The sequence below is a fragment of the Triturus cristatus genome, chromosome 3_1, assembly GCF_964204655.1.
Source record: "Triturus cristatus chromosome 3_1, aTriCri1.1, whole genome shotgun sequence".
NCBI lineage: Eukaryota > Metazoa > Chordata > Amphibia > Caudata > Salamandridae > Triturus > Triturus cristatus.
Window position 1 is genome coordinate 258,644,862 of NC_140583.1, and position 26,415 is coordinate 258,671,276.

At 46.0% G+C, this 26,415-nt stretch overlaps 1 protein-coding gene across 1 annotated transcript in view; it reads right to left on the reverse strand.

Annotated features, from left to right (window-relative positions):
* Positions 1–26,415, reverse strand: part of MAN2C1 (mannosidase alpha class 2C member 1) — a 291,020-nt gene that overhangs the window by 211,981 nt on the left and 52,624 nt on the right. Inside the window, exons 3-4 of the mRNA XM_085643836.1 lie at positions 15,760–15,883; positions 11,057–11,127 (exon numbers count right to left, since the gene is read on the reverse strand). Coding sequence (XP_085499962.1) covers positions 11,057–11,127; positions 15,760–15,883 — 195 coding nt within the window. The remainder of the gene's footprint in view (positions 1–11,056; positions 11,128–15,759; positions 15,884–26,415) is intronic.

Sequence of the window (26,415 nt, forward strand, 5' to 3'; positions counted from 1 at the left end):
AACTGAGCCAGATAGTTGAATCACTTGCAAAATATAAGGGTAAGTCCAGATCGCCTCTGAAACTGGGCCCTTGAACCCTCCCTTGTATGTTAATGCAGGCTCCTTAGCTCCTCTGCGTTTACTCTTTCTCATCAGTCACAGTGAAGCACCATGCTGTCTCACTGCACTACCACTTCGAGTCCTGCCATAGTAACAGTCCGATGTGGAAACTAGTGGACACTTACTCAGCAATGGTATTCATCTCTCCCTCAAACCTATTACAGCCCTAGAAAAAATCCCCCCAACCTTGGCCAAAGGACATGGCTACTTAACCCGGTGATCTGTGAGTGACTTGTGCTTACCCCGTGCCGATTCTTGATGCCATGTACAAAATGATGACTTCAGCTTATGACCTAAAGTTCACATAGCTCCACTCACCTATGAGGGATACACGGTCTGTAGCACTTTCCAACATCTAACCCCACTCTCCTCAGCCCACCTTTTCCTGTCTTGTGCCAAGTGCACAGAAGAGGAGTGTCGCCTTGATCTACCCCGGATGGATAGCTCATTCTTTCCGGTGGCCTGTGACTGGTCTACTTAGAGAAAGCTCGGAGTCCAAAGAAGTCTTGCAGTTGGATTTTTAATAGCCCAACTATTATTCGTTTTCTTGCTCATAGTAACTCTGATTATGAGCATTCTTGGCAGTCTATCCTACTTAGTTAGCTTAGCATTGTTTTGTTTTTCATACTGCAGTACAACTGAATGACTAACAGCAGACCCACTGATTATATTTATACTGTAATGAGACTGACTTGAAACTTCACTGTAATCTCTACTTCCATTCCCTCTAGTTCTCCCTCACAGTCCCTGAAGAGGATTTCGCAAAGCCTGCATTACACTGTAAGCAACAGCCTTCCTTCTGTGCCACCCTCCTATAGCCCCTGGAAAGCACTATTCCTCCACTCCCCGACACTTAATGGCTTATCCTGTGATGTCCAATGTAAAAGATATTCTACTAGCTGAACAGCAAACATATATATAACGGTTCTACAGGGCACTCATTTATCAACAGACGAGTTTGTCAAACTAAAGCGTGAGTGGATATTCACAAGGGTGTGCTGTAGCCATACCACAATTCTGCAGGGTACCCCTTTTGTCTGCAATAAGTGCACACAAAAGGGTGGTGTTGCCATACTGCCCAAAAGAATAGTCAAGATTCAGATTGACCCTGAGGGAAGATATACTTTTGCAAAAACTTAAACATCTAAACAGGACACACAACAATAGTGATAGAAGATGACTGGAGTATGGTACCAGAAGCTTTCTTAGAGAATTCATGGCACCCAAAAATGTAAGGAAAATATACGATCTACTGACCAACCATAACCTAATAGACCTATGTTGAGTACTCCACTATACTAACAGGGAACAAAGGTATGTTTTCTGCCCTCATGGGACCACCTCACGAATAGACTATTTTTTGATGCATGGTCCACTTTTGTGTGACGTCTCAAATGATAACATCCTGGACAGTAGGATTACAGATCATGTACCAGTACAATCTGCACTGGAATTAGGACATATTTCTCCACCATCCTCCCAGTGGCAGATGAGTGCAACTGTTTACAGGGGCCCAAAATAGAAGATGTTACTACAATCTCAAAAACAAACATATGCATAGATGGCATGGGAAGTAGTTAAAGCCATAAGGTGAAGGCTCATGGTGAGACTCTGCATTTGCCAAATGAAAATTCAAGGCTGAACACATGAAGATTGAGACACTGATCAGAGACGCGACATTGCACTATAATACTGATCTCCATCCCTTTCGTGAAGCGGTGAGCAGAATCTGCCCGGTTTGCTCTTAACATCTCCTTGGATAAGGCAAAACAAGCATTAGTGAATCTACGATACTGGCATTATGAACACTGGCAGGGTGGTAATGGCACAACTGCACCAAAGAGAATCCCAAACCTGCATTCTGGTTATTCGCTGGATTGAGAGCTTGCAAGCCCATTCCATAAACGCTGCTGAGAACTTTGCCTCTTACTATAAGGACCTATACATCTCATAAATGGCCACCTGAATTCTTTTCCATAGTCGGCGTCTTCCTATCTTGTCTACGGAAAGCAGAGCCCTGGTTAATGCAAAACCACCCAGTAAGAAATCGCAAAAGCCCTTTCTGCCCTCCTAACTTGTAAATCACCAGGGGAAGATAACTCCACTAGTTTTTGTTTTTTACAAGACACAAAAGTCTCATGCCCTTGTTATATAAAGCACTGAAAGAAGTAGAGGAGTGTTCCTTGGGCTGCATCTTTAATAGCGCACCATATCCCTTATTTAGGGGGAAGGCATGAATCACCATAACTGTGTCACTTAGCGCCCTGTATTCCCGATTAATGAAACATGAAGATTCCAGCTAACCTTCTTGCGAGCAGCTACTGTACGTTTATAGCATCCTGGATACACTCATCACAGGAAGGCTTTGTTTAAGGCTGTTCATTCAGACATCATCTTAAAACCCTGCCAAGTCTCTTGTGGCGGACTACGCTCATCTCTACAGAATCCCTAGCTCTTGCACTCACTGCTGAGAAAGCATTTGATAGGGCAGACTAGGGATACTTCTTTAGGACTCTCAAAATGGCGGACCACGGGGTTGACATCCTATCTAACATCACTAAATATAGAATGCCCCTTCAGTGACTATTGATTGTAACAGGATTCTTGTGCAGGACTGTTAAGGTGACCCTTAATACACCTAAATGCGTCACTCAAGCGATGTCGATAAAACAGACTGTGTTGAGTAGCTCAAAGTCTATCTTTTTACAGATAAAATCCTGCAACCCTTGTCCAGGCCAAAATCATCCCTGCCTGCTTTGATGTCCCTAATCCGCACCTTCTTGGATACAGAACCAGTTAAGCGAAATGTGCCCATGTCCCGCACTACCACCAGGACTTGCTGGGTGATCACCTAATTCAATGGGTGCCCAGACAAAAGAGTCCTTGAATGGATGGTAGAAGACAATCTAATGCCACATGTGACCAAGACAAAATAAATATTTAATAATTTTGCATGCTGGAACCATATGAAATTATTCAAGTGGAGCTGAGTTTAGATGATCAAGATATTCTCACAAACGCATCATCACGTTTTCTGGATGCTCCCACGCCTGGTACGAGAACTACGGTTTGCCAGATCGAGTCAGAGATCAAATCTTAAATTTTTGGGCGTGAGGAAACACTGGTTAAGGCCTCAGAATCTAAAAAGCACACCACACCTTGAGGCCGCTGCTTACCTCACATATCGACATATCATTTAGCACATCTCTTGTCGCAGCTAGACTGCTTCCTTCACAGGAACCACCGCAATCGGTGGCCATAGAACGGGTCCTCAGAAGTGCCTAAAAAATGCCCTCCTGGTTTACACGCGAAACTTGCTGTCCCAAACATATATAGCTCAATACTCCAATCCTGGTTTACTGCTTGGAAACTGGCATGCAGGTGCCTGTGCCTGAGGGTACATCCCCTGGTCCGTGAATTGGACCCCACCTGGCACGATGAGGGTATACAAGCGGGTGTTAAGTCCCTAGCAGTGGATAAAGAGTAGACTCACTCTGGATCCCTTCTACACAGACAACACTCTTGAGCATTTCCACGATCTATGCTCACAATTCGACCTCCATGGCTCCTGCTACTGGCAATACCATCAGCTCTCCCATTGCCTGAGGTGTAACCGAGGCCTCCGCAACCGACTTCCCTACAAACCTCGCCCATTGCACATTATCAGTCTACTTGGGGACGAGGGACGTGTGTCTGGCATCTACAGTGTTCGTCAAAACTCGGGAACATACTTACATATACGTCAACATTTATTCACTAACCAGTATCTGGACTGTCCACCTGAGGCAATTAGAGCCCATTTCTACCCCTGTGCACCTAGACTGGCAGTAGTAAAATCCCCTGCTAGGAGTTGGTACCCAAGGGAAAAGAGGCTGGGAGTAGGAAAAGAGAAAGTCTCTGTAAGGATGCAAACATCCCTTTGTTTCTCATTCTTCATAACGTTTTAGGCTCATTGCATCAGTGTCTTCCAAAGCTTCCACATTTTAGCAAACATGGGGTCTTGTGTACTTTGTGTAGATCACCTCTGTGTAGTAAGGCTTAGCCCTCCCATGTGCAAGTCAAGTGTTCATTACATCTACTGGTCTCAGGAAGCTACCAGGACATAGTTGCAGAAGATGGTGGGATACCACAAAATACATTTTCCAGTGTGTTTAACCCCTTCGCCGCGGCACGAATTTTGCCGCGGCGCTGGGGGGGGTTTGGGGGCAGCACGGCGCCCCCATGCTCGTGACGGAACCACTCCGTCATGAGCCACGGGCGCGCTGTGCTCATGACGGAATGGTTCCGTCACGACTCCGCCCACTCGCGCTAATCACCCGCACAGGCGGGGAATCAGCACCGCGTGGGCGGAGCGGCCGCCAACGGCCGCAGCATGACAGAACCACTCCGTCATGAGCACACGGCACCCGTGGCTCATGACGGAGTGGTTCCGTCATGAGCAGGGAATGGGTTAAAACTTTCCTTGATGCACTGTTATCCAGAATACATTATCACATAGACATTCCACACACACAACAGAATTCCACGCTAACTTCCGGCCCAGTAACACTGCATTAGTTAGAGACGTCCTCACAGTCAGAAGGCGTTAAGGGTTCTCTTTCAGATACGTAAGCTCTTTTAGCTCTTCTAATGCGGATATAGCTTGGACTAGTGTTTTTGCACAGTCTTCACTGACGTGACCCATTTCAACCTGTAGGTTGAGGGTTCTCCGGGATAACTCACCTGTAGCAGAGGCTAGATGGTCTACAGGTCTGCTGTATCCTTGCAAAAGATCACAGAGCCACCTATGTGTTGGCGTATGTGTGTTTCATTTTCTTCCTGGAGGGATGAACATAGCCCTGTGAAAGCCTCTGCCACAGTTCCCATATGTGCGGCCATTCGGGGTTTCCCCTATAAAATGAACTGGAATCCCTCCATGATTGGTTGCTCTAGTCCAGCAGCTTCTCTACCTAGTAGGTGCTGTGACTTTAATGACTGGTGTTCGACAGCAAACACTGATCCCGCCATAGACCTAAAACCTTAGGCTGATGGTACTGCCACATGAACACCAGGTCTCGTGTGGCTCTTACCCTACAAGCCTGTGCCTGAGGGTACATCCCCTGGTCCGTGAATTGGACCCCACCTGGCACGATGAGGGTATACAAGCGGGTGTTAAGTCCCTAGCAGTGGATAAAGAGTAGACTCACTCTGGATCCCTTCTACACAGACAACACTCTTGAGCATTTCCACGATCTATGCTCACAATTCGACCTCCATGGCTCCTGCTACTGGCAATACCATCAGCTCTCCCATTGCCTGAGGTGTAATCGAGGCCTCCGCAACCGACTTCCCTACAAACCTCGCCCATTGCACATTATCAGTCTACTTGGGGACGAGGGACTTGTGTCTGGCATCTACAGTGTTCGTCAAAACTCGGGAACATACTTACATATACGTCAACATTTATTCACTAACCAGTATCTGGACTGTCCACCTGAGGCAATTAGAGCCCATTTCTACCCCTGTGCACCTAGACCGGCAGTAGTAAAATCCCCTGCTAGGAGTTGGTACCCAAGGGAAAAGAGGCTGGGAGTAGGAAAAGAGAAAGTCTCTGTAAGGATGCAAACATCCCTTTGTTTCTCATTCTTCATAACGTTTTAGGCTCATTGCATCAGTGTCTTCCAAAGATTCCTCATTTTAGCAAACATGGGGTCTTGTGTACTTTGTGTAGATCACCTCTGTGTAGTAAGGCTTAGCCCTCCCATGTGCAAGTCAAGTGTTCATTACATCTACTGGTCTCAGGAAGCTACCAGGACATAGTTGCAGAAGATGGTGGGATACCACAAAATACATTTTCCAGTGTGTTTAACCCCTTCGCCGCGGCACGAATTTTGCCGCGGCGCTGGGGGGGGTTTGGGGGCAGCACGGCGCCCCCATGCTCGTGACGGAACCACTCCGTCATGAGCCACGGGCGCGCTGTGCTCATGACGGAATGGTTCCGTCACGACTCCGCCCACTCGCGCTAATCGCCCGCACAGGCGGGGAATCAGCACCGCGTGGGCGGAGCGGCCGCTAACGGCCGCAGCATGACAGAACCACTCCGTCATGAGCACACGGCGCCCGTGGCTCATGACGGAGTGGTTCCGTCATGAGCAGGGAATGGGTTAAAACTTTCCTTGATGCACTGTTATCCAGAATACATTATCACATAGATATTCCACACACACAACAGAATTCCACGTTAACTTCCGGCCCAGTAACACTGCGTTAGTTAGAGACGTCCTCACAGTCAGAAGGCGTTAAGGGTTCTCTTTCAGATACGTAAGCTCTTTTAGCTCTTCTAATGCGGATATAGCTTGGACTAGTGTTTTTGCACAGTCTTCACTGACGTGACCCATTTCAACCTGTAGGTTGAGGGGTCTCCGGGATAACTCACCTGTAGCAGAGGCTAGATTGTCTACAGGTCTGCTGTATCCTTGTAAAAGATCACAGAGCCACCTATGTGTTGGCGTATGTGTGTTTCATTTTCTTCCTGGAGGGATGAACATAGCCCTGTGAAAGCCTCTGCCACAGTTCCCATATGTGCGGCCATTCGGGGTTTCCCCTATAAAATGAACTGGAATCCCTCCATGATTGGTTGCTCTAGTCCAGCAGCTTCTCTACCTAGTAGGTGCTGTGACTTTAATGACTGGTGTTCGACAGCAAACACTGATCCCGCCATAGACCTAAAACCTTAGGCTGATGGTACTGCCACATGAACACCAGGTCTCGTGTGGCTCTTACCCTACAAGCTGCTCTATGCTTCTTGAAAGTCTTGGGCATAGCCAAGGAGTTACCAGTGTTGTCACAGGGATTGCCGGTGCAACTGAAATAGTGTTTTCCAAATACCAATTTTTACAAATGTGCTTTTTAGGAATCACTATTTCTTGGATTTGTAAACCTAGTCCAAATTTGTTATCATGCGGATGTATTGTATACAGAAAATATATGGTGGTGCTTTTATTTTTTCACCGGGTGAAATGGCAGAGGGTGACGGGTGCAGCAGGGAGTGAGAGCCAGGTGTGGTGACGGAGGGCAGCAGGGTCTGAGAGCTAGCTTTTACATTACACAGGGAGAGGGGGGGGAGTGGGGGCGCTGTTTATGGGCTGGTGTCGGGGACGTGTAGACACAGAACTGTGCACTGCCCGAGGCCCAGAGAGAGATATAGATAGACAGGGACAGACTGACAGATAAAGGCAGAAGGCAGGCAGAGGCAGAGACAGGGACAGGCAGATGGAGAGAGGGAGACAGACGGAGAGAGGGGGGGGGAGACAGAGAGGGAGAGATCGGGAGGGAGGGAGACGGGAGGTAGACGGAGGGATGGGGAGGGAGGGAGAGAGAGACGGAGGGAGGCAGGGAGGGAGAGAGAGACGGAAGGAGGGAGACGGAGAGAGAGAGAGAGAGAGAGAGAGAGAGAGAGAGAGAGAGAGAGAGAGAGAGAGATGTGTGTATGCCAGGTTTGGTGGCTCAGTGGACGAAGGCGTCCACTGCAGGGGCCTGTGTTCAACCTCATGGACACAGTTTATTTTTTCTCTAGCCCCGCCCCCCTCCTCCACTGACCCCGCCCCCACCAGTGCGGCCCTGGGCCACAAACCACACTGTAAATTTGGCCCCTGAGAGAAAGTTTGTGAGTACCCCTGCACTATAGGAAAGAAGAAGGAATCCACAAATAGATAATACAGCCACCCAAGGGGATCAAAAGGAGTTCATAAAACCATCAAATCGACTCGGTAGGCATTACCACAGAGAAATAAGAACATATACCGTCAAGCAGGCGCGCAACACCCATTGGACTCAAAGGGCTTCAGACCCCCACCCCCCCTGTCGTGTGTGGCAGCCCGGGATGAGACACCTTCCTGGGCAAAAAAGCAGCCGCACCCGAGCACTTCACAGGTCTTTAAAAGACCATTTGCATGTTAATGAGGCCTCGCTGTTGTTTCACCCCTTCTAAGAGCCCCTGCAGCTCCACTCTGCCTATTGCTTAAAGTTCAGCCCCCCCCGAAATTTTTGCTCAGCCCCCCCCGAAATTTGGCTCTAGTTGCGCCTCTGCCGTCAAGCATCCATCCACTGCAATGGCTTGAGAACTGTACACAAACCATTCACAAAATGGCAACTCTGGACGTTTTCGCCTTCCCTCCAGGAAGGATTTCTAATTCTTATGTAGGTAAAGTGGCAGCCCTTGAGCTATGTAGAGCGCCGTAAAAATGCATACAGTACTAAGGTAATTATTTGTCTTCTAATACTTTGTAGCTTTTGCCTTTTATTCTGAGTCACTATTCTGTGGGCCAGGAAGACCCGGATGCAATTGCCATTAATAGGTGCAACACCAAAGGTTGATTCTTTCCACAAGGATTGCATAGCAGTTTTTCTTCACCATATCCTAAGAGTATAGTGTTGTTCTACTGCGCCCCCCCCTCCCCCCAAGATGCCCCCGAGTCTTGGGCACTCTCACCCTACTGTCCTCTGTCACCTCACCCTGCATGTGCGATCGCAAAAAATGCTTTTGCAATGCAGCAAACACAATTTTGTGATTGTTACCGAATCGCAAAATAGGTTTGTGATTCGCTATTTGGAAGAGACGTGTTTAGGGCGTCCCTTTCAAATAGCGAATCCAATGGCATGCATGTATGTTTTTTGACCGTGAATGCGGTTGCAAAACATTTTTATTTTACCACCTACTTCAAGTAGGTGGTAACCCATTCGCAAATGGGAAGGGTTCCCCAAGGGACTCCTTTCCCTTTGTGAATGTTTGTAAAATCATTTTTAAGACCCGGCAGTGGTCCCACAAACCACTTGCTCAGAAAAAATGAAAAGAAAACTTTTCATTTTTGTTTTTGAAACGCATCCTGTTTTCCTTTAAAGAACACGGGCTGCATTTTAAAAAAAAATTGCTTTATTTAAAAGCAATCACAATAGTCTGCTGAGCCCAGCAGGCCACCATCCCTGTGATTTTTGCGATTCCTAAGGGGTAGCAAATTGCGAACTACCTCATTCATATTCATGAGGTAGGCCATTTGTGATCCCCTATGAATCGCTACAAGTCTTCCACACACTTTCATGCATTCTGTTTTGTGATTTCCTACTTGCAAATCGCAAAGATTGGCAATTAGGAAATTGCAAAACGGTTTCCTTATGCATCTGGCCCTTTGTCCGTTAATCAGGGCTATACATAAATTGAGGTATACTGAAGCAACACTTATCATTAGCACTTAGAGACCCGCCGGAGATTAGCGCTATATAAAAATCAATCACAATTACAAGGAACAGATGATCTAGTAACTTTCACCAGCATAGGGGTAATCTATTTACCTAGCGTCTAGGTTTGCATTCTGATAATCCAAGGAGAGAACCTTGGCACGGTGGTCGATATTTACTAGCATCAAGATGTTGGCCTTTGGTGGTAGTCACTTTTCACTAGTGTCATGGAGTGACAGTCTCCAACTACAGGGCATGTAAGGCCTTGTCCTCATTTCTCAGGATACTTAGGTAGCGGACTTCTTTCTCCAATGTTCATGGGGGTAGTCTGGATTCCAATGTTCAAAGGGGCAATCTTCAACCTCCGGTAACCAATCGTCAGTCTTGCTTTCCAGGTCTTTTGCCAGTTTTTAAATACAATGGAAGGTTTGCTTCCCAGAATCATGTGTACCACTCTGATGTCATCAATATCTCGAGGAGGTCCTTGCTACCAGGAATTTGAATGCAGTTCTTTCAACAGTATTCAAAAGGATTCCATGACTGGTTTTACAAGCTCCCTTCTCAACAGTCGAGTAGGAGGGGGCGTCCCCGCGCTCCAGGGCAGCAGACGGCTTTCATGGATGTACATCCACCAATCTTGTTCTTGGAGTCTTATAGAGAGCGCGGAGTGTGCATTAATCCCTTAGTACATTCCTGCGCTTTGTAAACTGTAATAACGATTTTAGCGCTCTCTAAATCGTCGGATTTGATACCTTAAGGGGCCCTTAGCACTATCACAATGCCTTTTACATGATGTACAGATAATAATTCACTTCCCTCCAAGTCCACATGCATGCTATAAGAGTTTGCAGTTAACACGTTTAAGAAGAGGTCCTAATTTCTGACTTGTGCTTTTCGCACGTACAAGTAACACTGTTTTGAATCCAACAATGACAGGATATAGTTATCTCATGTTTTTGTACATTCGCTTAGCACCCAATCGGCAATCGGCGTACTTATGCATTGCGTTCAGTGGCCTGCAGTGAATACCAGAGGAATGCAGACCGGAGCCTCTCGGAGCTTCTGAAGAGGACTGCCAGTAACATGAATGAGTATGTTGATATGCTAGCTAAATGTGCCAATTTCAATGAGATGTGGTCGATTGTTCTTGGTGCTTGATGCCCGAGACCAAGGGCCTCCATCGTACGGCTTGTGCATCCTTTAGAATGGCAGGCATACACAGTACACGCCAAAAGTATGTGCATATAACTACAACTGGTGATGAAGTTGCTGGGTTCCATAATAGACAACTAGGGAAATCTTAGGGCTGTGTTGGATACAGGAAATCGGTCTTAATGTTTGCTGCTGTGCAATAGTGCAAGGTGTGTCTTGGGGGAAAGCATAAATGTGAGCACAGTAAATCCCAACTATATGGTGTATCGGGGCTGTGTTAAATGTGTGCAAAGTTCTGTCTATAGAATTTCATTTACATTTGATGAGCCTATCCCATCTCTGATGCATGGGTTGATACCTTTACCCAGGCAGTGCTCCTTGATATTTGCATTAGTGGACACGATGAAAATGTGACGGTGACAGCAATCAAACTGAAAAGCTATGCCTGCCGGCCCTTTGAGTGAATCACTGCGGTCTGAGGTCCAAGGCCCAACTAGGTCAGCCATGCATTTAGGAACTTCTGGGCCAATTGCTTTCCAGCTGCCTGCAAACTAGATGGCATTTGTCTTGATAGTTATTATTTGGGCCTCACCTATGAGGATCCTCCTCCTTCATGCAGTCTGTCAGGATATAGCTGGTCTTCTCTCCATCTTTCGCCAAACCCTGCATTTAGAGCACAGAAGATTCAAATGTGTCATTACACTGCTAATAAAAGACTACGGCAATTACCAAAAGAAGAACACCTACGTCATGGTGCGAAATAATACAGACTGCATTGGAATCAGCAGTGTGATCTTTCACAATGCACACAACACAGGATCAGTCATCTCAACCAACATTACCCACACAGGACACACTACATCCAACACCCTTCCAAACATTCATTCCGAATGGGCGCCCTACTTGTCCGGGGTATGAAGAGCTATACACACGTGAAGTACAATACAATACCGCTAGGGAAGGACTGCCCCACAAATAACAGGTAAAGCACTGGTACACAGTTCCCCCAAGGAACAACATATGCCACACTGAGTGGCAGTAGAGGGAACCAGATCTGCTTGCTGCACTCACAGTCAGTGTGGCTTGTGACAATGTGACAGAATGTGCTGCATGTTTCTCATGACCTAAGACTTCCAGTGCTTTGAACTCACATTACACACTCTTCCCTCAATTCCGTGCTCATTACAACATCCCAGTTTCACTGCACCTAACCGTCCCTCAAACACCACATACTCACCACACGTGCATCTCTCTAGCTACTCATCATACCACGCACACACTCATTAAATCATACACTCATGAAATCCCACACTATCACATGCCATGCTCTCACAACACCGCCACCCACTCGTTACACACCACTTGCTCACATCACTCCTAATCTAAAAGGATTAATAAAAGTGAGGTAAGATAATTATAATGAAATGTGTGACTGAATGCCCTCTTAAGTATTCTAAAGTTCATAGGGTATCCAAGAAATAAAAGGCCTAATTACAGGAAAAGGAGAACATAAAATCTGTTTGTATGCAGCGGATGCATTGTTCACCCTTCCCGAACCAGTGTGCTCTCGCTCACTCCTCATAGATGAGCTGGACAGATTTGGCCGGGTCTCAGGCTTTAAAATCGATCTACAGAAATACAAACTTTTGACTTTATCAGTTCCAAATGATTAGGTAGCCAATATATGTTGGTTATTCCTTCTATTCTGAGCTGAACAATAGACCTCATACCTAGAGGTCAAGAAATTCTACTCACTGGGTGAAATGTCCTGTGTTAATTATGCAGACCTCCTGTGCTCCCTTAGATCACAATTGCAGAAGTGGCATAATGTAGGTCTTTCCTGACTGGGGGAATCACTGCAGTTAAAATAACAACCCTCCCTAGATTCTTGTACTTGGCTTAAACTATTCCCCTACAACAACCAACAGAGATTTTAGGGGATATTCAACACACATCATATGGGGAGAGAAAAGGAGAGAAAGAACGGCTCCTGAGTGCATGATGAATTCACCAACAAGTGAAGTGGTCAGGGCCCCCACCACATCATGAATTATTACCATGCTGCCCATATAAGGGGGAGATCAGCATCCAGGAAAGCTTTTACAACTTTCATAGAACAGTTAATCACTGGAGACTACATTTGGAAGAAATAACATGCCAAATATGTAAATTTTCTATAGCTCATTCACTGACTTACTCAGACTCATGCACCCACTCACAGATTGACTCACACACTCATGGAGGTACTCGCAAACCCACTCAGACACTCTCACACCTACTCATAGACCTACTGAGAGTTACCCACAAACTCATGCACCCACTCACAAACCCACTCATGCACTTACTCAGACTGACTCACACACACATATACGAAGGCACTCAAAAACCCACTCACTCATATCCACTCAGAAACTCACTCAAGCACCCACTCACACACTCATGCACCCACTCCGACACTTATAGACCCACTCACACACCCAGTGAGACACTTATGCAGCCACTCCTAGGCCTGCTCAAACACTCACTCATACCGATTGAGACACTCATGAACTCACTCACACTCAAAGGTTACCAGTTACAATTAGGAAATAAAATTGAAAAATCTCAGAAATTCACTGAAAAAAGTCTACAGCAACGTCCTAGTTAGGTTCAGATTTCATTTGTACAAAACCAGTGAAATTCAGCAGTTAAAGTTACCCGAGTTAACTATAACTTATGCCCCGCAATGCACTGCTTATGACCTCACATATTACATCACTCATGACATGGTCAATGGCATCACAGATAACATTACTGTTGACATCATCCAGTGATTGTGAGTGTTTTCTAAATGTTTATGAGTGTTAAACATATATACTAAGCTAATACATAAGTTAAATTAATATACTTTCTGTACTACTAATGAGTGATACTATTTCTAACATATGTTATCTGAGTGGCTGTGTGACTGTCTGAATCTGTGTGTGAGTGGCCGTCTGAGTGGCTGTATGGGTTTGTGAGTGATGTGCAATTGCTTTTACAGTGAATACGTAGGTGTGTGGGTAGTTGTATAGGTGAGTGAGTGGCTATCTGAGTGGCTATATTAGTGAGGGAGTGGATATGTGAGTAGCTGTATGCGTGGGTGAGGGGGTGTGTGAGTGGCTGTATCAATGACTGATTAGCTGTGCGAGTGACTCCATGGGTGGGTGAGTGGGTATATGAGTGGTTGTGTGGGTGACTGAGAGGCTCTATGGGTGAATAAGTGGGTGTGTAAGTGGGTTTATGAGTGGCTGTTTGAGTGTGTGTATGGGTAAGAGAGTGGGTGTGTGAGTGGCTGTATTGCACAGTGTCTGTATGAATGGCTGCATAAGTAAGTGAGTGGGTTTATGAGTGCTTGTATGGGTGAATGAATAGGTGTGTGGCTGTATGAGTGAGTGGCTGTGTTAGTAGCTGCATGGTAAAGTGGCTGTGTGAGTGATGTATGGGTGAATGAGTGGATGTGTGAGTGGCTCTATGGCTCAGTGAGTGGTTGTGTAAGTGGTCAGAGGAGTCTGTGAATAGGTATATGAGTGGTTGAGTGGGTATATGAGTAGGTGTATGAGAGGTTGTATGAGGGTGTTAGTGGATGTTGAAGTGGTTTTTTGATGATGTCATCAGTGATGTCATTTGAGAAGTCATCAGTGATGTCACTGACCATGTCATGAGTGATGTAATATGAGAGGTCATAAGCATTACATTGCGGGGGCCTAAGGTATAATTAGCTCAGGTAATGTATACAAAAGTATACTTTTGAGCTGGACTGCTCCCATTAGAGCAGGGTCAAGACTGATTTGCAGTTGGGTCTAAACAGAGGAGTCATGATGGGCGAACAACAATGGATTGGGATCCCGAGCGATTGCCAGTGGCTCAGAATAATTTAAGCATCAAATACATCACCTTGTGGTTACTGCAGCCGACACCCTACATTCAGCTTGTTTACAGAGAGGTAAGTCACATGCTTACTGTGACACTGGAACCAAGTTATACCTCACTGATCAGCCCACATCAGGGCGAAACTGCCCCTGGGTTGCTTGTGTTCTTGTTCAGGGAAGACCTGGCCTACCAGTTTGGGCTGGACTGCTCCCATTTGATCCAGGTCAAGATAGGCTTGCATATGGCTGGGTCCAAACTAAGCTGGCATGGTGGGTGAAAAACGATGGATTGGAATGCAGCCCATAGTGATTGCCAGAGGCTTAGAAGAACTCAAGCATTACATCCAGCAACTTGTTGCTGTTACATAGTTTTAAATCGCCACCATGTTTTGGCATATGTCAATGCATCAAGAGAGCAGGGAGGTTTAGGTGATATAGTGCTACGCAATAAGTTGCGTTAAAAAAGAGATGCAAGGAGACCCTAAAAGTCTGAAGGGACCAAGGGTGGACATATGTTAAGAAAAACAGTTGTCCCATACAAAGTAAATTGGTACAATGTCACAGTTTTACATTCAAAAACTGGGATTACAAGTGTATCAAATGGAAAGATAGTAACATTTATTAACAATTAAATTTAACACACAAATTATTTACACAGAAAGGTGAGTGAGCAGGACGTGAACGGGTAATGGGAAATCAGCCGATTTCCTTACCACAGGCAAGTGACTTAAAAAGTGACTTTTCAATTTGTGAGAATGTAGGTAAGCAAAAAGTCACAATCAGATTTACCTCTCATACTCCACAATTGGATACAAATATCCAATTGTGGAGTATGAGATGTAAATCTGATTGTCACAAACTGAAAAGTCACTAAGTCACTTTTTAAGTCACTTGCCTGTGGTAAGGAAATCGGCTGATTTCCAATTACCCGGTCACGTCCTGCTCACTCACCTTTCCGTGTAAATAATTTGTGCGTTGAATTTAATTGTTAATAAATGTTTCTATCTTTCCATTTGATACACTCGTAATCCCAGTTTTTGATTGTAAAACTGTGACATTGTACCAATTTACTTTGTATGGGACCACTGTTTTTCTTAACACACAATAACTTGCAGCATTGGTGACTCACCATCTATGTCTAATCACCAGAAGTAAAGTACTTGTTTGAGCATCATTTTAGACAACTCATGCTTCACCACACCAAATGACCACATAGTACTACTAAATTAGATTCTTTTTAATACCTGCTGCTTACAAAGCTATGAAACATCAAAACTACAGCAGAACATAATATGATATCAAACTTAATACCATTTACATATGTACAATGTACATCCCATGAAACATCAGGATTGTATTAACAAGAAGTGCAGGTTAAGCATATCCTGTTCTTCACTGGAATTACCTGCACAGGCACCCCATCCCGCCACACCAATCCCTCGCCATCACTTTCCCACAAGAGATGTATCTCCTTTTCTGTCCAGTCTTTGGGAATAGTTAGTTCCACTTTAAACCAGCAAGTCCACCACCTGAAATACAAAGTCCGAAAAGGAGAAATGTTAAGGTGCTCACTGGCAAAAATCAATGCTTGAAGATTTAACTGAGGGTTTTTTCATGAGCCACTAGAAGTAAATAATTCAATTAAACGCACATGAGCAATATATATATTCACTGAATAAAACAAGGGTTACAGGGATGTTCTAGTTAGGCTCCGATTTTACGAGTTCAAAACCATAGAAATTCAGCAGTTATAGTTACCTGAGCTAGCTATAACTTACACCCCCTGTAATGCACTGCGTATGACCTCACATATTACATTACTCATGACATGGTCAATGACATCACTGATGACATCTCAAATGACATCACTGAAGCCATTATCCACAGAACCACAACCACTCACTTACACCCCCATACTGCCTGCCATACACCCACTCACACACCCACTCATCCACAGAGCCACTCACACACCCACTTACTCATCCACAGAGCCACTCACACAGTCAACCACTCGCCCATACAGCTACTCCCATAGCCACTCACTCATCCATACAGCCACTCTCACACCAATTCACTCAACCTAACAACTTGCATATACATTCACACATCCGTACAACTACTCATTCACCCTACAACCACTCAAAGACACTGTATGTACAATACACCCACTCATACACCCACTCACTTACCCATACACTCACTCAAACAACTACTCACTCACACACCCACTAACACACCCAGTCACTCACCTATAGAGCCACTTACACAGTTACTCACCTACCCATACGGCCACTCACACACCCACATACTCACTAATACAGCCACTCATACACCCATACTGCTACTCATACAGCCACTTATTCACTCACAGAGCCATTCAGACAGCCACTCACACACAGATATGGACACAGATACGGACAGACACAGCCACTCAGATGACAAATGTTAGATATAGTATCTCTCAGTAGTAGTACAGAAAGAATATTAATTTAGCTTATGCAGTAGCTTAGTATATTTCTTTAAGTCTCAGAAATGTTTACAAAAAACTTAAATTCACTGGATGAAGTCATCAGTAATGTTATCTGAGATGCTATCAGTGTTGTCATGAGTGATATCACTGACCATGCCATGAGTGATGTAATATGTGAGGTCATAAGAGCAGCATTGCGGGGCATAAGTTATAGTTAGCTTAGGTAACTATAACTGCTGAATTTCACTGGTTTTGCACGAGTGAAATCTGAGCCCAAGTTTAACATCCCTGTAACCTTTGTTTTCTTCAGTGAATTTATAAGTTTTTTAAATTATATTTCCCAACTATAACGTCCCTGTAACCTTTGTTATTTCAGTGAATATCTACGGTCTTTTAATTTTATTTCCTAATTGTAACATTTGAGAGTCAGTGTGTGAGTGAGTGCATGAGTGTCTCAGTTGGTGTGAGAGTGTGCACGTGAGTGTCTCAATTGGTGTGTGAGTGTGTAGGTGTTTGTCTAAGTGGGTCTGTGAGTGGGTGTCTAGGTGAGTGCATGAGTGTCTGAGTGCGTCTGTAAGAGGGTGTGTGAGTCTCTGAGTAGATCTGTGAGTTGGTGAGAGAGAGTATGAGTGATGAGCTGTCTATTGGATAGATATGTGTATGCCATGGCAGTGAGAATAAATGTAGATCAATAAAATATTTTATTTGGAGCAACTGGACTACTACAGTGCACAGATAACATAACAGTTAATTGCCATAGAACACCAACATTTACCTGCAAAAATCATACTATGGCTTCACACATTGTACGATAAAATTACTTTACATCAGCAAACCACTCCCATAATCGAACTCTACAAAGTGACTTTACCTTGCTGCTCATATTTAACTTTTTTCAAAATCAATTCACATAGAAAAACTGCTATGGCATACACTATATACACAGATGCCAAGAGTGGAATATGCCATTATTACCTTTGTTTTTTAAAAATTTTCTTTATTGAGATTTGCAGTGTACAATCGCACTCATAAGCGCATGGTAAGATACAGCATTTCAAATCATTCGAAGTATGTCAATAATAATAAAGAGCATAACCCAACATTAAACAAGGTACAAAGTACTTCCTTCAAAATTGATGACAATCGTGCCCAAAGTGGACTTCGACAAGTACAGTCGCTTTCACAATTCTTGCAGTGGTTCGAGGTATGTACTTGTTCTAACAATCACTAATATTGAACGGCAATCTGCACCTCATTTCAGCCTCCCAGTGCAATACACTGTTCAGGTATAGCTATGTGAGGGTTTCATTCTCCGTCCAGGGGATGTGCCAGTAAGTAGATCTTCAGTGGCTGTTAAATGTCATGCGGGCGTGAGGTTGGTGGCAGCAGTGTGGCGTACATGTCGCTCATTGTGTTGCAGTGAATCAGTCTCAGAGTCAGGCCCTAACAGTCCGTGTTTGTGCTCTGCCCAATGTAAAGAGATCTGATGCTTCGCGATTAACAAAGCGATTGCTGTAAATCATCTTATACTTTTCTTCAAAGGTTGAACATACCCCGGCAATGCTGTCAATGGTGTAGGATGTATGATCTGTTCCACCATGAGAGAGAGGTGCAGGAAGATCTCCCCCCAATACGCCAGAACTGGCCTGCAAGTCCATGCAAGGTGTGAGAAATCGGCATTAGCAGCAGCGCATCTAGCACACGTTGGTGAGGTACTGGGATACATCTTGGCCAACAATTGCGGGGTTATATAGGCTCGGTGTATATATTTAAAGTATATATTTGAAATGTAGGAGTTTATGGCGATGATTATTCGATATATAACACATCTGCGCGCAGCAATATTGCCATATTTTGTCAGTCATTGGTGTACCTAGATCCCGTTCCCAGGATGCACGCGCCTTGGCGCCGACCGCAGGGTGGAGAGTCAACGATAGGTGATATAGGCGTGAAACCAATTGGACTCTGTCCGGTGAAGCTATAACTAGCGTGAGTGGGGGGAAATCCACCGGCTCCCCCACAGCGTCTGAAATTGCCCCAATTAGGGACTCACGGACAATACGAAGGAGGAATCTGTACATGTAAGGAGCATCCCCATGGGAAAGGACTTCTTCCGTCGTGCACAGTCATGAATTTTTTAACAAATCCCCAACCTCCCGGAGTCCATGTCTAGCTATGTAAGCTTGGTAAGGGTTTACGTAGTGGGAGGTTTCCATGGGTTATCAGCTAATGGTATATGCGCCGAGTATAAAACTTGGTTTGTAAATACCGTCATAGTTTTGTCCATGCCCAACATGTAGTGGGCAGCGTCTGAATCTCAGAGGGGCATCGGAACAAGCCCTGTGAAAATATAGCGGATAACGGATTAGGATGTATCTGGGATCGCTCAGGTTTGAGATACTGGAGACAGGCATCAGGGTGGTACCAGTAATATGTAAAATGGACTTGAGCGACAAGATAATATAAGTAAACGTCAGGGGCTCCAAAACCCCCCGTTCATAAGGCATAATTAGGGTGTTCCAAATGTTCAAAAAGAGGTATAAAAAACGCAGGAGAACTACCATATTCAGTATGACGATTCTACCCGCCATGGAAAGGGGAAGTCTGATCCACCGCTCAACCTGTGTTGTGAGTCGGTCTATTGCCGGACCGTAGTTCAGGCGGATCACCTCTGGTGCACTGCAGTGCAGAAAAATGCCAAGATATTTCGGGGGGTCAGTACACCACTTCAGTCAGGGGAAATTAAAAAATCATGCTGGGGTATTGGCCGGAGTCAAGGGGAAAATTTCTGATTTGGTCCAGTTAATGACTAGCCCAGAGTATACTCCAAACCGGACCACCTCACGCAATAATGGGGACAGGTTCGTAGCCGTTTTCCGCACAAACCGCATGACATAGTCAACATAAAACAAAGCAACAAGTGGACCTGTCTGAAATTGTAAGCCGCGATGGAGATGTCTATCCTGTATGTGTCTCGCCAGGGGATCCATAGCTACAATAAATAATAGGGGTGAGAGGGGGCACCCTTGTCTGTTGCCACGCGTCAAAAGAAATTGAGCTGTTATTTCACCGTTCAACTTCAGACGGGCAACTGGGCCGGCATATAGAAGTCGTACCAAATTCAGAAATCCGACTGGAATTCCTAGTTTCTGCATCACAGCGTACAGGAAGGGCCACTCCAGCTAATCAAAGGCCTTCTCGACATCAAGTAGGACGGCTGGCAAGGTAGGTTCTATTTGGTTCATCACTGCAAATATAGCACGCAGGTTAAGTGCAGTGGATCCACCAGGAACAAAACCTGCTTGGAAGGGGCACAAAATTGTATCGACTAGCATCGATAGGCAGGTAGCCAACACCTTGGCGAGGATTTTATAGTCATGATTAAGTTTGGACAGCAGTCTATAGGATGTACAATGGTGTGGAGACTTCCCGGGCTTGAGTAGAAACGGGACTATGACTTCACGCATGGTGAGGTAGAGAGATCCTTTCTGTAAGGCCTCATCGTACATTTCCAACAGTCGAGGGGCTAGATCTTGTTGATAGGCTTTGTGAAACTCCCCTGATAGACCGTAGGGAGCCAGGAGCCCGACTACTGGCCAAATCCCTTATCGCCTGTTTGATTTTGTCCTCATCTATCGGGGAGGCCAAAAAAATCACGTTGTCCCTCTTCTATCAAGACCATAGCCACCTCCTGCAGATAATCCGCCAGGGCTTGTCCCACTGGGGGATTGCGTGTTGTATATAATTTAGTGTAGTAAGAAAGAAAAGCAGCAGTAATGTCAGTTCCCCTAGTCAGAGTGGTATCAGTGTCCGTGTCCAGATGCGTGATATACGCTGATTGAAATTGAGGCCGAAGCAGCTGGGCGAATGTCCTGCCGGGCCTCTAACCCTCCCCGTATGCTCGGGCCTTCGCGTATTTGCCCAGATATTTAACTTCTCTGTGGCCAATTCAGTGAACTAGGTCAGCAGTGTCGCACGTTCGTGCAGCATCTGGGAGGAAACTCTGTGCAGCTGTGTCCATATCTTTTAGTTTCCCTTCTACAACCTCCAAGTCTCTCCGTATAGAGCGCAACACACCTGCGTGCTTAGAGATACAGACCCCCCGTATATATGCCTTCAAGGCGTCCCACAATGTGGATTGTGAAGTCACTGTTCCTTCATTTATCAGGAAATATTCCCTAATGGCGTCACCCACCTCCGCATGGAATGCCGAGTCACGGCAGGGAACTTCCAGAAGTGTTGTTGTTTCGGGATCATGGGGAATTCAATCGCAAGAAGAAAGGGAGCATGATCGGACAATGTACGGGGCAGGTAATCAATCGTCTGGACTTCCACGGCGTAAGGTACGAGTGGTCGATCCGGAACCAGGAATCATGAGGGGTAGAGTAGAATGAATAGTTCCGGACCGTTGGGTGCCGTGTGCCCCAAGGATCCACCAACAATGCAGACTTCAATAGTGTGGTAAGGCCCTGTGCTGCATGCGGTTTAGTGATGCGCCCTGGGCCAGTAGTGTCGGTTATGGGGTCTAATGTAAGATTAAAGTCCCCTCCCATGAGTATATTGTCTGTGTTAAGGCGTTCAATTTGTGCAGCAAGCTTGGGGAAAAAATCTGTGGTATCTACATTTGGTGCATATACGTTGATTAAAAGGAGTGATTCTCCTCCCAGAAAACCCAGCACTAAGATAAACCTGCCCTCGTCATCTGTCACCACCTACGTGACCTGAAAAAAGAAAGAGCTCGATGGACCTATATGGATACTCCACGTGAGTACGAGCTATAGCTGGAAAAGAAACGGTGACTGTCCCATGACCATGCAAATCCGTGCATCGGAAGCGGTGTGTAGTGTGTCTCTTGGAGGAAGGCTAGTTGGATAGCGTGTCTGTACATATAAGCTAGGACCCGACGCCCCTTCCTAGGATTAGAAAGCCCTCTTACATTCTAGGATAGACATTTAAGGCACAGACCAAAGCTGCGCTCACCTGGGGAGTCATATATACGGCGCAAAACAGTTTACAGCATCATGCAAATACGTGAGAGTCACACCATCAGCAATGCACTCTGTACCAAAAGTAAAGAAAACAATTAACTATTAAGAACATTCCCACCCTGTCCCCCCAACCACATCGGATACACAAAAGGAAGCAGCCGATGAATCCCAGTCGAATTTGACAGAAAGAAGAGAGAAGGAAGAGATGGGGAAAGGGAAGAAAAGAAGAGAGCAGGAGAACATCCTGAGGGGATTAGGCAACACTTCAAAGGAGCTATCTATGTAAGGAAGGCATAAAGAACGGGGTCGTTTCCGCTCAATATATAACTGTTCCGCAGCTAGGAGTGATCAGAGTGGAGCAATTCTGCATAATATATGCACGACTTACAGACCATGTACAATGTTCCTCTGTTGTCGCAGATACAGTTTGCGGGTCTCCTCTATTCCATGCCACGCAAGAAGGGTGCTCCGATTGCACCGGTGATCGTGCGCTCAATAAATAACCAATAACAATCTAACATAAAAAGCGGCCACCAGATGCTAGGAGCTAGGGCCTTGGTCTCCACCATGCTTATGCAACTTGTACGCATTCTGGTGCTGCTTCCAGAACTTCACAGCGTTGTCAGACATATCGAAGATACGTGCTTTATCACCGAACTGAATGCGGAGTCGAGACGGGTATAACATTGCGTACTTGAAATTTGCTTTTTGGAGGGTGCGCTTAATGTCCATGTATTTACGACGCGCCTCTTGCACCACTGGTGTAAAATCCGGGAAGATTGTCAGACCCTAGGTAACTGAGCGAGCCATGTTCCTGTGACAGCCAAAGAACAGAGTCCCAATTTTGATAATTACGGATCCTGGAAATGATCAGTCTTGTTCTGGTGACTGGCGCCGGGCAGGCCCCTAAAGTCTGATGTGCTCTCTCTACAGCAAAGGTACCAGAAAAGGCCTCCCTTCCAAAGATAACCAAGAGCACTGGTTCCACGAATTTAGCCTTGTGGCCCATATTCGTGGACTCGGCTATGCCTGCGATGCGGATATTATTTCTGCGTTAGCGCGCTTCCAAGTCCTCCACTTTAGTAGCAAGTTGTTTAAGCAGGCTCTCTGCCCTCTTCAGCTGCCTCTGATCAGGATCAGTCAGGCAGCCCTCCTGAAGTTGAACACTGATTGGAGATGTAAGTTGGATTCTTGGGGGATGCTTGGACACCACCGGTTGGGCCACCCAAGGCCGTGGGGTGTCGGGTGCAGGGGTGTCTTTTGGCATTTGGTGTTTTTACCAACTCTGGTTGAGGGGACCCTTCAGTTTGAGGTTGCAGGAGTCTGCTTGAGGGAGGTTGGGGATCGCCAGATACCAGGTTAGGATCGCTGGGGAGACCTCCTCGTGGTGTTGTGCCACTCTAACTCGGGCCGTGGGCGTCGGGTGCAGGGTGGTGCAGAACTGCAGAGCCACCTGGATCCTGGTTCTGTGTTGGAAGTCTTTGTTTGAGCTAATCCGGTACTCACGAGACAGAGTCTGTAAGATGGGTGCAGGGCAGGTCCTCTGGACTCTGGGGGGGCTGCTGGACATGCCAGGGTTTCCGCTGTGGTCAGGTCGGAGTGGGGACAGGACGGTAGGGGTGGGGCCAAAGCAGTTGGTGTCCTCTTCTTCCTGGGTCAGCACGGCTCTTCGGTCCTTCTTCCTTCCTTGAATCTGAGAAGGCAAGGTACAGGGTTGCCCCTAAATACTAAATTTAGAGTCGCAGGTTGGGACCAATGGGTCTCTTTCTTGCTGTAGGTACACCCCCTAGTATTCAGTGGGAGGGGGGAATGAGCCTCTCCATAATTGGCTGGGCCCCTTCACCTTCAAGATGGAAGAGACTGAGATAGCAGGCCTTTGAAACATCCCCTTCGTGGACCCAGCCCAACCTGGGAGAGGAGACATGACACCTCTGCTCAGGATGGGCTTTGTTTCTGGACCCAAAGAGCGGGGGCCCTCTACCCAGGGGTCCAGAAAGCTGTCCGGTGGTGGCAAATGGCAGGCAGCCATTCTGGAACCACACCAAGGGTGGTAATTTTTCAAGGGGTCTCTCTAAAGTGCCCTTTGAATGCATTTTACATTAAATCCCACACTGGCATCAGCGCGAGTTTAATGTGCTGAGACGTTTGCTACCAAACTTCCCAGGTTTTATTAAAGCCATTATGGAGCTGTGAAGTTCGTAATGACCAACTCCAAGACCATATACTCTTTATTGTTTTACTACATTTACAATGTCTAAGAATGGACTTAAGACACTGTAGGGAAACATTGCTCATGCCATTGTACCCTCACATGTGGGCTAGTGCACCCTGCTAGAGCAGTGACTTTCCTAGGCCCCAGGCAGTCGGTTGCAGGCATGGCACACAGGGATGTATGCCATGTCAACCCTTCATTTTTAGCTGCACCACATCACTTTTCTCTGCAACAAAACGTGCAGCCTGCAATGGCAGTGTGTGGGTGTTAAGGTGCAGGGCCTCCTAGGGTGGCACAATAGGTGCTGCAGACCTTAGAGGCCTTCACTGGTCACAGTGCGCTTGGTACCCATAGTACCTTTTACCAGGGGCTTAACTGTGGCCAGAGATGTGACAATTGTGGGTACAAAAGGTACAGTTTAGGAGAAAGAACATACAGGCACATGCATCAACCAAAAAAAGCCTCGCAAAAATTGTGATTCACAAAACAAGGCCGTTTGCTAACGCAAAATAACACTTTCCAATGCAGAAACACATTTACCGAAAAACTAACATTCGCAAAAATAAGGACTCGCAAATTTTGCGAGAACCAAATTTGCGAATCCTTATTAGCGAATCTCACAACAGCCACAGCAAATAGCGATTAGCAAACAAAGAATCGCAATCCAATGCATGTAAACTCGCAATTTTCTGGAAAATCGCAAAACTGGAAGTGCAGAATAAGTGGGATCACAATCAGGTGGTAAAGTACAACAACAACAAAAACACCACAGAGGTGCAACCAATCACAAACCTATTTAAACTGTGCCAGAAGGCCCCTGAAGCCTTTCACAATGGCAGCACTCTACGTGATGGCGAAGAGGATGAGGATCCATGCAGCAGCCCAGCGCAGAAGGAGAATACAGTAGAGGATATTCAGAGTGCGCATCACATTGCTGGGACAAACAGAGGATGAAATCTACTATAAGTACAAGCAGAACGGTGCAATGATCATGCGCCTAATTGCAGAATTGGAACCCCTAATGCAGCGCCAGACCCGTAGGACCCATGCTATCCCCGCTCATGTACAGGTCCTATGTTGCCTGCACCTACTTGCCTCAGGCAGTTTCCAGGGGGTAGTAGCTGTAGTTGGAGGTGTATCACAAAGCTCACTTTCACGCTTCTTCAAAACCTTCCTTGACGCCATGATGACAAGGATCCACACCCACATCATGTTCCCCACAGGATTTGAATAAGACAAAACTGGACTTTTACCAGGTAGCACAATTCCCTCATTAGATCGGCTGCATAGATTGCACGCATGTCCCTATTTGTCCCCCAGCAGTGAATGAATACATCTTCAGGAACAGGAAATCCTATCACTCAATCAATGTGCAAGTAGTGTGCAATGCAAAGCATATCATAACGGACATCGTGGCGCAATTCCCTGGAAGCACCCATGACTCATACATATTCCGACAGTGGCATTCACAAACGTCTGCTCAGGGGTGAATTTGGTCGCAGGACATCTACTTGGTACACACATATACCTATTCACAACATTAATCAAACAAATGGCAATGCACAACTGTGGCTAACCCTTTGCTTTCCACCTTGTAGGTGACAGTGCATACGCCGTGCGGAACTACATCTTGACACCATATCTCAACCCAGCCACTCCACATGAACAGAGGTACAATGCAGCACACATCAGCATACGGAATGTGATTGAACGCACGTTTGGACTACTGAAAAGCCGCTTTCGAATTCTACACAAGACTGGTGGAGCGTTGCAGTACCGTCCAGAGACCTACTGCCTGATCGTGGCTGCATGTGCCATGTTGCACAATATTGCCACCAGGAGAGGCATACACATCGAGGTGTACAACAGTGAGTCTGATGGGGATAACCAACCGCTCGCACAACTCCGACAAGCGCATGTGGCAAACTCAGCAGAAGGGCAAAGGAGACGCGCAGACATCACCCAGCATTATTTCTGAGGTAGGCAATAATGAGACCTAACACACAAATGCCATAAATGAAAGTATTTTTTTTAACATGAGCGCATGTATCAATGTGCAGCCACACAGAGATTTGTGCAAATCATAACCGTGATTGCATTGAAGAATAAAGTAAAATGAACAATTCCACGGGCTGGATATCAATCACTAGGATGTTATTGACCATGGTTACGTCACCACGGCCAAACAAAGGAAGACATGCCTGGCTAGCGCCTCCTGCCACGCACCCCCAGACGCCTTTCGCCTGCATCGGCTATATCACCCTGATGTGCAACTGAAGATGTTGTGCTGCGCCAACTGTGCCTCCTGGCAGTGGTCACTGGCACCGACAGGCTGCTAAGACTTGATGCCTCCTCACTCCCCTCCTCCCCTGTCAAGTTGATGCCACCAAC